This window comes from Bombyx mori, chromosome 20 (assembly GCF_030269925.1).
Source record: "Bombyx mori chromosome 20, ASM3026992v2".
In the NCBI taxonomy this organism is placed as follows: Eukaryota; Metazoa; Arthropoda; class Insecta; order Lepidoptera; family Bombycidae; genus Bombyx; species Bombyx mori.
In genome coordinates, this window is record NC_085126.1 from 9,531,812 (window position 1) to 9,546,767 (window position 14,956).

At 43.0% G+C, this 14,956-nt stretch overlaps 1 protein-coding gene across 32 annotated transcripts in view; it reads right to left on the reverse strand.

The window, feature by feature from the left end:
* The window catches only part of Vgr (vitellogenin receptor), a 54,670-nt gene that overhangs the window by 25,255 nt on the left and 14,459 nt on the right, over positions 1-14,956 (reverse strand). For 4 of the 32 annotated variants that reach the window (XM_038017857.2, XM_062674167.1, XM_038017858.2 and 1 more), the window contains exons 10-33: positions 14,747-14,939; positions 13,954-14,113; positions 11,670-11,819; positions 10,567-10,716; positions 9,806-9,931; positions 8,870-9,014; positions 7,537-7,646; positions 5,859-5,951; positions 4,757-4,909; positions 3,744-4,067; positions 3,280-3,387; positions 3,093-3,200; positions 2,907-3,014; positions 2,720-2,827; positions 2,533-2,640; positions 2,346-2,453; positions 2,157-2,264; positions 1,969-2,076; positions 1,780-1,887; positions 1,592-1,699; positions 1,403-1,510; positions 824-931; positions 577-757; positions 71-156 (exon numbers count right to left, since the gene is read on the reverse strand). In XM_038017857.2, the coding sequence (XP_037873785.1) occupies positions 71-156; positions 577-757; positions 824-931; positions 1,403-1,510; positions 1,592-1,699; positions 1,780-1,887; positions 1,969-2,076; positions 2,157-2,264; positions 2,346-2,453; positions 2,533-2,640; positions 2,720-2,827; positions 2,907-3,014; positions 3,093-3,200; positions 3,280-3,387; positions 3,744-4,067; positions 4,757-4,909; positions 5,859-5,951; positions 7,537-7,646; positions 8,870-9,014; positions 9,806-9,931; positions 10,567-10,716; positions 11,670-11,819; positions 13,954-14,113; positions 14,747-14,939 (3,167 nt within the window). 32 annotated transcript variants of the gene reach the window in all.

The window sequence follows — 14,956 nt, forward strand, 5'->3', positions numbered from 1 at the left end:
ACTACGAAGTCCGCCGGGTCAGCTAATTAGTTAATATAAATTAAGCTAAAACAATGCGGCGCTCACTGACCACAGTCGATTTCATCGGAAGCGTCGTTGCAGTCCTGGTCTCCGTCGCACTTCCACGTTTTCAAGATGCACGAACCGGACGCGCACCTGAGGGAAAGCTTTTGTGCTCGTAAAATAAGCTCAGTACTAAAACAGTTAACGTCCCTTATTCAATTAACTACTAACTTATACAATTAACAATTAACCAGATCAAAAGGTCGACCAAGGGCCAGATGGGCAAACGAAATTAGCATAGCGCATTCATTGCTTCGCACCTCTTGTGAGTCCGCGCGGGTGGGTACCACCACTCTGCCTATTTCTGTCGTGAAGCAGTAATGCGTTTCGGTTTGAAGGGCGGGGCAGCGGTTTGTAACTATATTTGAAGCCTTAGAACTTATATCGCAAGGTGGGTGGCGCATTTACGTTGTAAATGTTTATGGGCTCCAGTAACCACTTAACACCAGGTGGGGTGTGAGCTCGTCCCATTTAAGCAATAAAAAAAGAATCACTTCAAAAAAAAGCACATACATGAACTCCGTGTCAAAGCAGGCCAGGGTGTCACAGTTGTCGGGGCCCTCGTCGCTGCCGTCCGGACAGTCCTTGGCTCCGTCACAGAGCAGCGACCGCGAGATGCAGACCGGGCTCTCCTTGCACGAGAACTGGATCCAGTCGCACTTCAGCGGGGGAGGGGTCGTCAGGTCTGCAACAACTGGACTCGAGTCACTCCCATCGAAACTCGACTTTGGCATCAGAAGCGTGGGAACAGATCTTGTACCTGAATGTGTCGCAGGCGAACAAGGGGAAGGAGAGTCCTTAGCCACGCAGAGCCCGTAGCAGAGTATCTCATTGGGTTCGCACTGACTTTCGGGCTGCTTTGTAATATCTGAGATAATAATAATAATAATTGATTTATTTCTCTCTTAAAGGTATAGTACAAATACAAATGGAAAATTAACCTTAATATTTATTTTGTAAGCCTTTGAAAGAGCTGAAGTCTGTACTAGGTTCAAAGACCTGTATTACTGATCACCAGGCTCCATCGTTCTTAAGATAGATTAGGTTGGGTTTAGTCGTGAACAGATGCTGCGGACTAGTGTTGAGAGATCATTAGATGTTATCGTTTAAGATAATGTAGTATTATGTAATGGGTTATGATGAGCATTTTAATTTATAATTGGTTTTTTCAAGGAGAAGGAGAGTCCTTTGACACGCAGAGCCCGTACCAGAGTATTTCATTGAGGTCGCACTGGCTTTCGGACTTCTTTGTAATATCTGAGATAATGTGGTATTAATGGGTTATAATGAGCGTTTTAATTAATAATTGATTTTTTCCTGTGTAGGCATGAGCTTGTACCTGAATGTTTTTCAGGTGAACAAGGGGAAGGAGAATCCTTCGCCACGCAGAGCCCGTAGCAGAGTATCTCATTGGGGTCGCACTGGCTTTCGGGCTTCTTTGTAATATCTGAGATAATGTGGTATTAATGGGTTATAATGAGCGTTTTATTCTTTTTTTTAATTTACTCGATAGGCAATGAGCTTGTACCTGAATTCTTTTCAGGCGAACAAGGGGAAGGAGAGTCCTTCGCCACACAAAGTCCGTAGCAGAGTATCTCATTGGGGTTGCATTGGCTTTCGGGCTTCTTTGTAATATCTAAGATAATGTGGTATTAATGGGTTATAATGAGCGTTTTATTCTTTTTTTTATTTACTCTGTAGGCAATGAGCTTGTACCTGAATGCTTTTCAGGCGAACAAAGGGAAGGAGAGTCCTTAGCCACGCAGAGCCCGTAGCAGAGTATCTCATTGGGGTCGCACTGGCTTTCGGGCTTCTTTGTAATATCTGAGATAATGTGGTATTAATGGGTTATAATGAGCGTTTTATTCTTTTTTTTAATTTACTCGATAGGCAATGAGCTTGTACCTGAATTCTTTTCAGGCGAACAAGGGGAAGGAGAGTCCTTCGCCACACAAAGTCCGTAGCAGAGTATCTCATTGGGGTTGCATTGGCTTTCGGGCTTCTTTGTAATATCTAAGATAATGTGGTATTAATGGGTTATAATGAGCGTTTTATTCTTTTTTTTATTTACTCTGTAGGCAATGAGCTTGTACCTGAATGCTTTTCAGGCGAACAAGGGGAAGGAGAGTCCTTAGCCACGCAGAGCCCGTAGCAGAGTATCTCATTGGGGTCGCACTGGCTTTCGGGCTTCTTTGTAATATCTGAGATAATGTGGTATTAATGGGTTATAATGAGCGTTTTATTCTTTTTTTTAATTTACTCGATAGGCAATGAGCTTGTACCTGAATGCTTTTCAGGCGAACAAGGGGAAGGAGAGTCCTTCGCCACGCAAAGTCCGTAGCAGAGTATCTCATTGGGGTTGCACTGGCTTTCGGGCTTCTTTGTAATATCTAAGATAATGTGGTATTAATGGGTTATAGTGAGCGTTTTAATTCTTTTTTCTTTCCTAGCCAGGCAATGAGCTTGTACCTGAATGCTTTTCAGACGAACAAGGGGAAGGAGAGTCCTTAGCCACGCAGAGCCCGTAACAGAGTATCTCATTGGGGTCGCACTGGTTTTCGGGCTTCTTTGTAATATCTAAGATAATGTGGTATTAATGGGTTATAGTGAGCGTTTTAATTTTTTTTTCTTTCCTAGCCAGGCAATGAGCTTGTACCTGAATGCTTTTCAGACGAACAAGGGGAAGGAGAGTCCTTAGCCACGCAGAGCCCGTAACAGAGTATCTCATTGGGGTCGCACTGGTTTTCGGGCTTCTTTGTAATATCTAAGATAATGTGGTATTAATGGGTTATAGTGAGCGTTTTAATTTTTTTTTCTTTCCTAGCCAGGCAATGAGCTTGTACCTGAATGCTTTTCAGACGAACAAGGGGAAGGAGAGTCCTTAGCCACGCAGAGCCCGTAGCAGAGTATCTCATTGGGGTCGCACTGGTTTTCGGGCTTCTTTGTAATATCTGAGATAATGTGGTATGAATGGGTTATAGTGAGCGTTTTAATTTTTTTTATTTCCTAGCTAGGCAATGAGATTGTACCTGAATGATTTTTAGGCGAACAAGGGGAAGGGGAGTCCTTAGCCACGCAGAGCTCGTAGCAGAGTATCTCATTGGGGTCGCACTGACTTTTGGGCTTCTTTGTAATATCTAAGATAATGTGGTATTAATGGGTTATAATGAGCGTTTTATTCTTTTTTTATTTACTCTGTAGGCAATGAGCTTGTACCTGAATGCTTTTCAGGCGAACAAGGGGAAGGAGAGTCCTTCGCCACGCAGAGCTCGTAGCAGAGTATCTCATTGGGGTTGCACTGGCTTTCGGACTTCTTTGTAACATCTGAGATAATGTGGTATTAATGAGTTATGGTGAGTGTTTCAATTTATTACATTTTTTTTATTTCCTCTGTCGGCAATGAGTGTACCGCCCATACGATGGTAATACGGAAAATATTAAGTACAAACATTTTTGGAAAGATATTTTCCAAATGAAGAAGGCATTTTCTGGTTAGCTTATTTGAGTATCTTTTTCTACGAATGCCATCTTTTAATGAAGGTCTTTAAGGAAAATCTTTCGTTTTAGCGATCATGATATTTTTCTCCCCCTCTACATCTGTATTATTGTCGTAAAATGCGCAAAAAATACAAACTAAAGTTTAATTAAGGTATTAACGTATCAAATATCCGATTACGTACGTGTACATCCTTCCTCGTCTTCTCCCCTCGAACAGTCCACGACTCCATTGCACCTCTTGTGTTTCTCCACACATATATTGCTTTTGTGACAGTAAATTTCGCTTTCGCTGCATCTGGCCACCTCCGTGCATCTCCCGTTACTGAACACGAGGCCCGGAGAGCAGAGGCATTTATAGCTGTAGGGGTTCGTGGGGGAATGGGTCGGGACGCAGACCTGGGAGCACGGGTTGTCTCTGTGGCACGGGTGCTGGGTGAGCGGGTCGTGAGGAGACGGTGGGGGGTACGTGGTCTGCAGCAGGAGCTGAGAGGAGTTTGAGAATGCCCCTGAAAGTGAAATTTTCATTGCGGATAAGCAAATGCGTTTAGAGTTGCTGTTTGTCCCGTATATGAAGGGATACGAGTGACTTTAAAATCAATTTAACCTTTTTTTTATTGCTTAGATGGTGGGTGGACGAGATCACAGCCCACCTGGTGTTAAGTGGTTACTGGAGCCCATAGACATCTACGCCGTAAATGTGCCACCCACCTCGAGATATAAGTTCTAGCTTTCTAAGATCTCAGTATAGTTACAACGGCTGCCCAACCTTTCAAGCCGAAACCCATTACTGCTTCACGGCAGAATTATCCAGTAATTACGCAAATTATAATTTTGGGCTTGATTTTTATTACACGATGTTATTCCATCACCGTAGAAGTCAATCGTGAACATTTGCTAAGTAGGTATTTCATTAGAAAAATTGGTACCCGCCTACGGGATTCGAACATCGGTGCATCGCTACATACGAATGCACCGGACGTCTTATCCTTTAGGCCACGACGACTTCGGAAACCATTAAAAAACTATATCGGTATTCCATAGTGTGTATACTATACTATCCATCCCCTGTCACTCCCCATTTTCGGATTATAACTTCGTGTCTCATGTTTACTGAGATACAGAGCTACACACAAACAGACATGGCAACAAAATAAATAAATCAACTCATCAACGTTTTAAAATTTTTAAAACTCACTAAGTTCGATCCTTCTGATTTTATGAGAGGTTTCGTGTATATTAGCCCAGTATAGCTTCGGGGTTCTTCTATCTGTCCAGAATATATAGTTTTCGGTGACAGCCATACTGGATATTGAAGTCGATAGCTCCCGGAAGTTCTCCCTACCGGTACCTGTTTAAATTTTTTATTTATTGCTTAGATGGTTGGACGGGCTCACAGCCCACCTGGTATTAAGTAATTACTGGAGCCCATAGACATCTACAACGTAAATGCGCCACCCACCTTGAGATATAAGTTCTAAGTTCTCAGTATAGTTAAAACGGCTACCCCACCTTTCAAACCGAAACGCATTACTGCTTCACGGCAAAAATAGGCAGGGTACCTACCCGTGCGGACTAACAAGAGGTCCTACTACCAGCGAAAACCTCAATAAACTCAATATCTTCAGATTTCCTTAACGTTTGCTTATTTCCTTTTAGCTATCTGCGTAGCGACCTTGAGTTATGTCTTGGCTGTTTAAGCGGAGCAAAGAAAAGTTAAGCTAGTTTGTGGCGGACTCTGAACACAGCCCTAACATAAGTGATAGCTCCGTTACACAAAAAATAGGTTCTTCACGCATCATCCCCATGAAAACCCCACAATGTTCTAAGGTCAGTTTAATGTGCTCAAGCTGAAATATCAATTGATAAATTTTCTGATAAAAAACTTTTAATAATTTAATGAAATCATAGCTTTAGCATCAAAAGCTGTGCTTTACCAAACAATATTGCGAACTATAGTAAATCATACTAAGACCTTCGATGTCGCTTTTTAGCCCAAATAGCCAATCTGTGCCGAGACAAAATTCGAACCCACATTACTAATACGTTTTTGGTTTATGGCCAACGGATGCAGACGAGCATACGGCCCACACGATGGTAGGTAAGCATTCACCGTCGCTCATGGTCATTATCAATGCTAGTAGCTTCTGATAAGGTCATGTTTGAAGAAAGACATGTCATAGCGCTCTAGAAACAACAAAGAATGGAGTCCATTCCAAGGCCGGATGGTACGGGGCAATATGTCCACTACTCGCGGGAACCGAAGGGAAATGCTGTAACATGTATCCAATGACACGTACCTTCAGGGTGCAGGTAATCTATGATGCCGTTTCCCTCGTCCGCCAGGTACACATTGTCCATGCCGTGCAAGAACCTCAGGATTATCCGGGGACCTGATACACGCACCAAAGTTATCCACCGTGAACGGTTTGCTGGTGGAAAACGCCTTGAAGTCCCTTTGAGTGGACAGGTGAAGGATCACAAGACACCTGGTGTTTTATGGTATGTAGAGCCTATGGATCACCACGTGGATACCGAAACCCAAGAGGAATGAGGTCTATGTTTTATTGTACCAGAGTGGCTTCCCCACCCTTCAATCCGGATTGTATTGTTGCAGAAATAGGCAGGGTGATGGTGGTGGTACCTATCGCACGTACAAACAAGTCCGTTAACTTGTACTATTTGAAGTAGTAGTAGTAGTTTTATTTTTCCAACTGGAAAGGCAAAGGTGTCTTTCCATATAGCCTAATCTTATATTACAACGGAACGAAATTTCCGAACGTGCGATACCGCCCCCGCCGCCGCCTTACCCCCCGCTGAGACAGAGCTCTCTGAGCGCGAAAACACACGCCCTCAGCGCGCGCGACGACGACCAGTAAAATATTGCGAGTCTTAGATTAACTGTACGATTCTCAACTCATTTTGTATTTTATGTTAGTTATTGTGTCGCTTTTTATATTAAAACCTCATACCAAATCAGCGTAAACATTATTTCTATATCATCTTCGCCAACAGCCCGGAACAACGAACTCACGAAAATTCACAAAAGTCCCGCCAGTCGGACTTGTAGTGTTAAAATATACATATTTATATGAAAAATGATAATGTGAAGTGCAATGAAATGAAGTTGATTAATATGAAACATGGCATGAAATGAAATGAGATGAGATGATATGGGATGAATCAGTAAAATGGTGATCATTTACTGAGACTTTTTCGGTGGACTTTTTGGAGGAACCCGACAAGTTAGGTCCAGCGGCTTTGTTTCATTTTCCCACATTTGTGAACTTTCACAGATACTAAACAGTTAATAAACCACCGTTATATGTATAATAAAATAAATAAAACAATTCACACAACCTCACGCCTCGCGTTCCCGCCAAAAAGTCTGTGCTATTTTGATCAGCCAACAATTTCTTTGAAATATTCGAAACTTTATCAAAGAGATCTCTTTCTTTAGCAATTGAAAATTTCCTAAGCGAAATAATAATGTTTTTGACCCAATCATTATATGTAATGCATTTCGTTATTAAAGAGATCGCCTTTGAAAAACTAACTTTGCTCTTGTTAAAACTTCGATTTTTTTCAAGATAACATTATTTATTATGGGACAGTATCGAGGATTTTTCTAATTGGTACATGAAAAAAGACTTCTGGGAAAAACATGCACGCCACCTGCCGCACGTTGCTGGTACTACGACAGACGCTATCCCTGGACTTGTACCATATATCATCGCTATCGGATAAATCGTTTAGAACCGGACAAACACACAAACATTCTATTTTATTTATCGAGATAGATAATTAGACAGAAGCTAATAGAACAATCATAACACGTGACGTCATATGTGTACAAGGGGGTATTAATGCTCGACGCTTATGGCCACAAGTGAGGTCACGCTTAAATTACTTCGGCAGTTTTGTTAATTTTAAAAACTAATGTCTCCGATTCGTTGGTCCTCTGTCTGTTTGTCCAACCTCTGATGTTGACGGTGACGATGTGCCGCCTCCCGTCTCCATCCAAGCCGATGCTGTCCACATAAATCCGGTTGTCGTTATCCGTCTGCATCACCGCTACCAACATTTTCCTGGATAGATAACATTTTCCCCTCAAACAATCGGACGGATATTATTAAAATTTAAAATTACTTTTACCATTCGACCTTTCAAATACTTTACAGTTTTCGTGGTCACTTATGACTCCGTAAAAGCAGTTTTAATTGTGTCTGAGAATTGTGGAAACCGAAAAAAACAATACAGTCTGACGAAGGTCACAATCCGAATGTTTTTAATTAGTTACCGGAGCCCAAGCCGCCCGCATTGAGACATGAGGTCGCAGGCTCATTTGTATTCCATTACGGCTTTCCCGCCCGACGATCTGGACTGCTTTATGGTAAAACCATGCAGATTTTGACACCGCAATGACGCTTTTAAAGTGGCATTCAGCATTGGCAAGTGGCATTTACGTTGATGTCTAAAACTTAAGAATACAAACTCTTATTTATTGATGATATAGCATAGCTTAGCATAGCTCATATAGGTCCGTCGCCTTCCAGAACGTCGACCATATTGCGGTTCCCTGTAAATGTGTGAGTGCGTCTGGTGCTAGGACCTCTTGGGAGTCCGCGCGGATAGGTTTTTTTTTTGCCCTTGTAGGCAGATGAGCATACGGCCCACCTGATGGTGAGTGGTTACTGTCGCCCATGGACTTCAGCAATGCCAGGGGCAGAGCCAAGCCGCTGCCTACCGCTTAATACTCTCCACAAGCCTCGTTTGAAGAAGGACATGTTATAGCGCTCGGGAAACACCGTGGAGGGGAGCTCATCCCATAGCCGGATGGTACGTGGCAAAAAAGATATCTGGAAACGCACTGTGGATGACCGCAGTGGCTCCAGGTAGTATGGATGAACTCTACTCCGGTGGCGGGCGGTGCGATGGTAAAAACGAGATGCCGGTATCATCTCGAATAATTCCTCAGAGCACTCAGGTACTACCACCCTCGCCATTTCTGCCGTGAAGCAGTAATACGTTTCGGTTTGAAGGGTGGGGCAGCCGTTGTAACTATACTGAGACCTTAGAACTTATATCTCAAGGTGGGTGGCGCATTTACTTTGTAGATGTCTATGGGCTCCAGTAACCACTTAACACCAGGTGAACTGTGAGCTCGTCTACCCATATAAGCAATAAAAAAAAGACGAAGTCTCATTTGTTGCAACAATCTCTGATGATATAGCACAGCATAGCATAGCTCAGGTAGGTCCATCGCCTTCCAGAACTTAGGCCATATGAGTGTGTGAGTGCTTCCACTGACCCGTAATGCGGCAGCACGCAGAAGCTGACGGGAGTCTCCCGGTCGGTGAAGCGGTAGACGACGGCGCGATGTAGCGTGCGCAAGGACAACACCTCAATGTAGCCGCTGCCAGAGTCCAGCATGTACAGAGAGTCCGAGACGTAATCTGTTTCACGAATACAATAGCTCTAATAAACAACTAGCTTTTGCCCGCGCCTTCGTCCGCGTGTAATAGTTCACAAATAATGCTTTATTTTGGAACAAATTTGGTCAGCATAAAAAACGTTATAGTGAGCCAACCTTAACATATAGACATATGCTGTCACGGACTTTTTTTACATCTTAGGGGAACAATTCTGTCATACATTATTTTAGCGAAACTGTAATCGTTTCTGCAGCGCACGCAGCGGAAGCTCTCAAAAGGGAAAAAAACCCAATTTTGAAACATTATTTATTGGTGCTCCGCTTGTATTGGTCTTAGCGTAATAATAAATAGCCTTCCTCGATAAATGGGCTATCTAACACTGAAATAATCAAATCGGACCAGTAGTTCCTGAGATTAGCGCGTTCAAACAAACAAACTCTACAGCTTTATAATATTAGTATAGATAATGTATGTGTGCAGCATCTCAGTATGTATATTCAGAAACTCGTTGTTCAGGGTAGGGTCAATGGTAAAAGATCTCGTGGACGAAGCCCCATGCGCTGGACTGATCAAGTGAAAATCATTACCAAAACTCCAATTAACGAGGGCTTACGCTAAGCCTCAGCTCACAAACTATGGAGAACAGTTGTCAAGGCTTTAATGGCAAAGATTCCACATGACAACAGTCGCGAAGTACATCACGCGTTTCCCCCGACAAAGCCCCCATTAGCAATTGCCAAGTACGCCACGCTTTTCCCACCATAAAGCCTCCATCAACAATTCCAAGTTGCGATTACCGCTCAACGTCTTACCGTAGTCCATATCGACAACGTTCTCGGGTCCGAACTTGATCAGGGCGAACACTTTGCCGTGAGTGAAATCGCTCATGTTCGTATAGCTGATCGAGTGCTCTCGACCGTCGTACACATACAGCCTATCTGTTGACCAAAAACGAGGACGCTTCTGTGAGTCGACCCCAGTCGAAATACGACGCATTTTTTTTTATTGCTTAGATGGGTGGACGAGCTCACAGCCCACCTGGTGTTAAGTGGTTACTGGAGCCCATAGACATCTAAAAAGTAAATGCGCCACCCACCTTGAGATATGAGTTCTAAGGTTTCAGTATAGTTACAACGGCTGCCCAACCCTTCAAACCGAAACGCATTACTGCTTCACGGCAGAAATAGGCAGGGTAGTGGTACCTATCCGAGCGGACTCACAGGAGGTCCTACCACCAGTTTACGTGAAAACCGTGTCTTGGGAGGACTCGATGACACTGATGTCTCTTTATCTTATATCCGGGTTAGGAATTAATTCCCCTCCACAATGTTTCCAGAGCGCTATGACATGTCCACCTTCAAACGAGGCTTGTGGACAGTACTTAACTGTAAGGCAAGGGCTTGGTTTTGCATCTGCCATGAGCGACGGTAACCACTCACCGTCAGGTGTATTATCTATCGTATGCTCTTCTGCATTTCATCTGCCCGTTTTTCTTTCAACTCCTTAAAAACTCATTAGTAAGGCCTAATAGTCATGGTCACTGATGAACAAGTCCCTTGATGAGTCCACGTACCTCGAACAGAGTCATAGGTCATAGCTTGCACGCGTCCCAAGGAGAAGTTGGTGACGTGACTGTGCGGATTGCCCATGGCGTCCAACCGGAACTTGGTGAACAGTCTACCGCTGCCGACTATCAGATGCAGAGGGCGATAGTCATCTTTGGCTGGAACCAGAGCAGCCAAACGTAAATAAAAAACAATTGATCTTCAGGCCAGAGGTCGTTTGAATCAGAAATCGATAAACGTCTGCACGCACGAAAACGTGTCACGTTCCGTCTGAGCCTAAGCGTGCAAGCGAGAGCACGGAACAAGCGATAGAGAGGCACGATCGTTGCGTTGGCTTGTGACACGTTTATATCTCTTCTCGCATGACATCAGAGCTAGCCGTTCGAATAGTTCTGCTACTGACGTTATCACGTAAATCTATCGACCATAAATCGACTTTACAGACAACAAATTTTTTTTTGTTACCTTTTAATCCTAAGGTCCAAGTTTCATGTTTATAGTAGAACGGCTGTACCGAAACACTTATCAGCCCACAGACGTCCACTGCTGGACATAGGCCTCCCCCAAGCCTGGCCACAAAGACCGGTCCTGCGCTGCCTGCATCCAGCGTATCCTCGCGAACCTCGATAGATCGTCGGTCCATCTTGTGGCAGGCCTACCCACGCTACGTCTTCCGGTACGCGGTCGCCACTCAAGAACTTTCTGGCCCCAACGGCCATCCTTTCTACGAGCAATGTGTCTGCCGCTTCAACCGAAACACATAGCTACAGAAATGGGCAGGGTGGTAGCAGGCCCAAAAAACAACTTATTACCTGTAGGTAATTACGCAAATTATAATTTGATCGTATCGATTTTTATTATACGAATTTATTGCTTCTTATATTAGTCAGTCGTGAACATTAGTCAAGTGTTACCTTAGAATAAAATCGGTACATGACTGTGGGATTCGAACGCAGGCACAGTTGCATCACTCTATATGAATGCACCGGCCGTCTTATCCATTAGGCCACGACGAATTCGCCCCAGAGCTAGAGTTTTCTTCTGTGTTAGGAGACACATGACATTCGTATCACAAAGCTGACCAAAGACAGTAAGAGCCTCGAAAACTCACGGATGCATCTGCCGTTCTTGTTTTCCATTTCGTCTGGACAAGCACACGAGTAGGTGTCGATTGATGTGACCAGACAGAAATGGGAGCACGGGTGCTCGTCGCACGGATGAGGAATCTTCTTCATCAACGCTGGGTGGTACATATGGAGACCTGTCAACCAAGCGCATGCAAGCCTTAAATACCCCGGTAAGTGAGAATTAGCAAGAATAACGTAATTTTCCCTGGACACCCTTTTTACTTGATTATTTTTATTGCTCAGACGAGTAGACGAGCTCACTGCTCATCTCATGTCAAGTGGTTATTAGAGCCCATAGACAGGTGGTACAGCGTAAATACCGCCACCCACTTTGAGACATGACATTTTACAGTAAAATTGCTGCCCCACTCCTCAAACCGAAACCCATTACAACTTCATGGCAGAAACACAGGCATGGTGGTGGTACCGTCGTCCTACTACCGGTAAAAAACCCAGAATCTCTAAATTAAAGGATCAATTGAACATAATTCATCCCATCCATTATAATTATTATTATCCGCTGCTATAAACTTATTTATTAATTAGATCACTCGTACAGCAAACTGTCGAAATTGACCCAACAGTTATTTTGGACTCAATCTCCTTAGTTCTGTGACATGTTCAAACGGGATTTAAGAGTACTAGTGGTAGGTTTCTTGTTCTTATGTTTGCAAGAAAACAAAAGACTCAAGTGATGACCAGCATTCAGCTCCATCACCAATAATACCTTTGGCATCAAAGCCATTAAGTACTTATGTACGAGGGCGGGATGATAAGTAACTAGACTCTACTATTTAAAAATTTAAAATTAAAAAAAAATATATGTCATTTCTTAATTCGTATCTCTGGCTACCTGTGTTCTAAATTTGAATTTGGTGGCGTGAAAATTTTATTGATTTTTTGTCATTTGAAAATATATTTCGTCAAGTGTTTTCAAAATGGATAAAATTGAACAAAGAGCGGTGATAAAGTTTCTTCATATGAAGGGCATGAAGGGAAAAGATATCTATGACGAGTTAAATAATGCTTAGGGTGAATGTGCTCTTTCTTATGACACAGTAAAAAACTGGGTGGCTGAGTTTAAGCGCGGTCGTACATGTGTCCAAGATGAAGCCCGCCCCGGACGTCCAAAAAGCGTCACGACTCCGGAAATGGTTGTGAAAGTACATGATATGGTTTTAACAGATCGACGATTGAAGTTATCTGAAACAGCTGATACTACAGGTATCACAAAAGACCGGGTACATCATATCCTAAGTGAGGAATTAAATATGAAAAAGTCATCGGCCCGTTGGGTGCCGCGATTGCTTACGCACGATCAAAAGAAGATTCGGGTGCAAAAGTCAAAAGAATGTCTGGACTGTTTCAGAGTAATAATGCCGATTTTTTACGTCGATTTGTAACAGCAGATAAAACATGGGTTCATTATTACACGCCAGAATCAAAAATTCAATCAAAACAGTGTACGCAATCGCGATGGCCGGCTCCAAAAAAGCCATGGCTGTAAAGTCGGCTGGAAAAGTGATGGCTTCCGTCTTTTGGGATGCAGATGGGATCTTGATGATAGATTATCTTCCTAATGGTCAAACGATTAATGGAAAATACTACGCTAATCTTCTAGATAATTTTCATCAGTGTATTCAGCAAAACCGACCAGATTTGGCGAAAAAAAAATCATCTTCCCCCAAGACAACGCCAGGGTTCACACATGTGTTAAAGCTATGGCAAAAATCAACGAATTGAAGTATGATTTGCTGTTCCACCCACCTTATTCGCCTGATATAGCGCCATCAGACTTCCACTTATTCCCTAAGCTCAAAACTTTTTTGGGCGGACACAAATTTGCCACAAATGGATGAAGTCATAGGCGCTGTAGAGGAGTATTTTCCAGGCCTCGAAAGGAATCATTTTATGGAAGGCATTACTGCTTTAGAACGAAGAGGGAATAAGTGCGTAGAGGTTCACGGAGACTATGTCGAAAAATAAAATTAATTTTATCACGAAAAGTTAAGTGTTTTATTGTTAGGCTAATTACTTATCATCCCGCCCTTGTAGCACCAAGGACCCTACGTCTTTTTAAAGTATCGATATTTCACTCCTGTTTGCTTCCTTAAATTCATCTGTCGTAATTTCCTGCTAATTCCATTCAGGAGTGGCGAAGCGTGTTAAGGTCCCTCATCACAGTCATCTTCTCGCCCCAAGATGAAAAGCTTCGTCCAAGCTGCAAATGTCTATTAAAAAGGCAAGTCCTTTCTACGGTCTACATACCAAATACCGAAGTGTCCATCTTGAGGAGCACCTGTCTCTGCGAAGAGCTGTGAATCTTATCTGTAGTCTGGATGGAGTCTGATATCCAATCGCTCCAGTACACCGTGTTCTCGAACACCGATATCGCGTAAGGATGGTGGTGGGCCTCTTTGAATAATGACTAAAGACAAAATATCATTGACAAATAGATCTTCGAATAATTCAACATAAAATGAGTCGCCAGCAACATGTTATGGAAATTTATTAAGAGGTATTGTCATATCGTATAGTATGGATGAATTTATGATCCAACTGCCATTAGCTTACCCTAGCTTCCCCTAGTTCCTGGTGTATTGTGATGAGATTTCACATTATCGTGAATATTCTATCTGATTACATGTATATTATTATACGGAATAGCTATAAAAACATTGTGATCTGAATAATGAGATAACCGTAATTCCAGTAGTTAATGATGAGACGATAATGCACGAAGCCTATACAAGTTTGAGTTTTAACTTTTTTTTTTATTGCTAATATGGGTGGGTAACCTCACAGCCCATTTGGTATTAAGTGGTTACTGGAGCCCGTAGACATCTAAAACGTAAATGCCACCACCCACCTTGAGATAAGGTCTAAGGTCTCAGTATAGTTACAACGGCTGTCCCACCCTTCAAACTGAAACGCATTGCTGCTTCACGGCAGAAATAGGGTACCTACCTGTGCGGACTTACAAGAAGTCCTAGTCTATGTTAGTTTATTTCAACGAACATCATTTAAATATTAAACAACTCAATTTATCGTGAATACTCACGTAAACGACCTTAGTGCTTAGCAGAACAACTTTGATGGTCTTATCAACAAAGTAGAGTCTGTCGTTGGGCACGTCCAGCGCCAGGCCACTGGCGAATGACGTCATCGACTCTACCAGCACCTCAGAGCTCGACCCGTCCATCTTGGCCCTCATTATCACCGGCCGGCTGTGCCAATCGGCCCAGTACATCTTCCTGCATCATCACGAGAC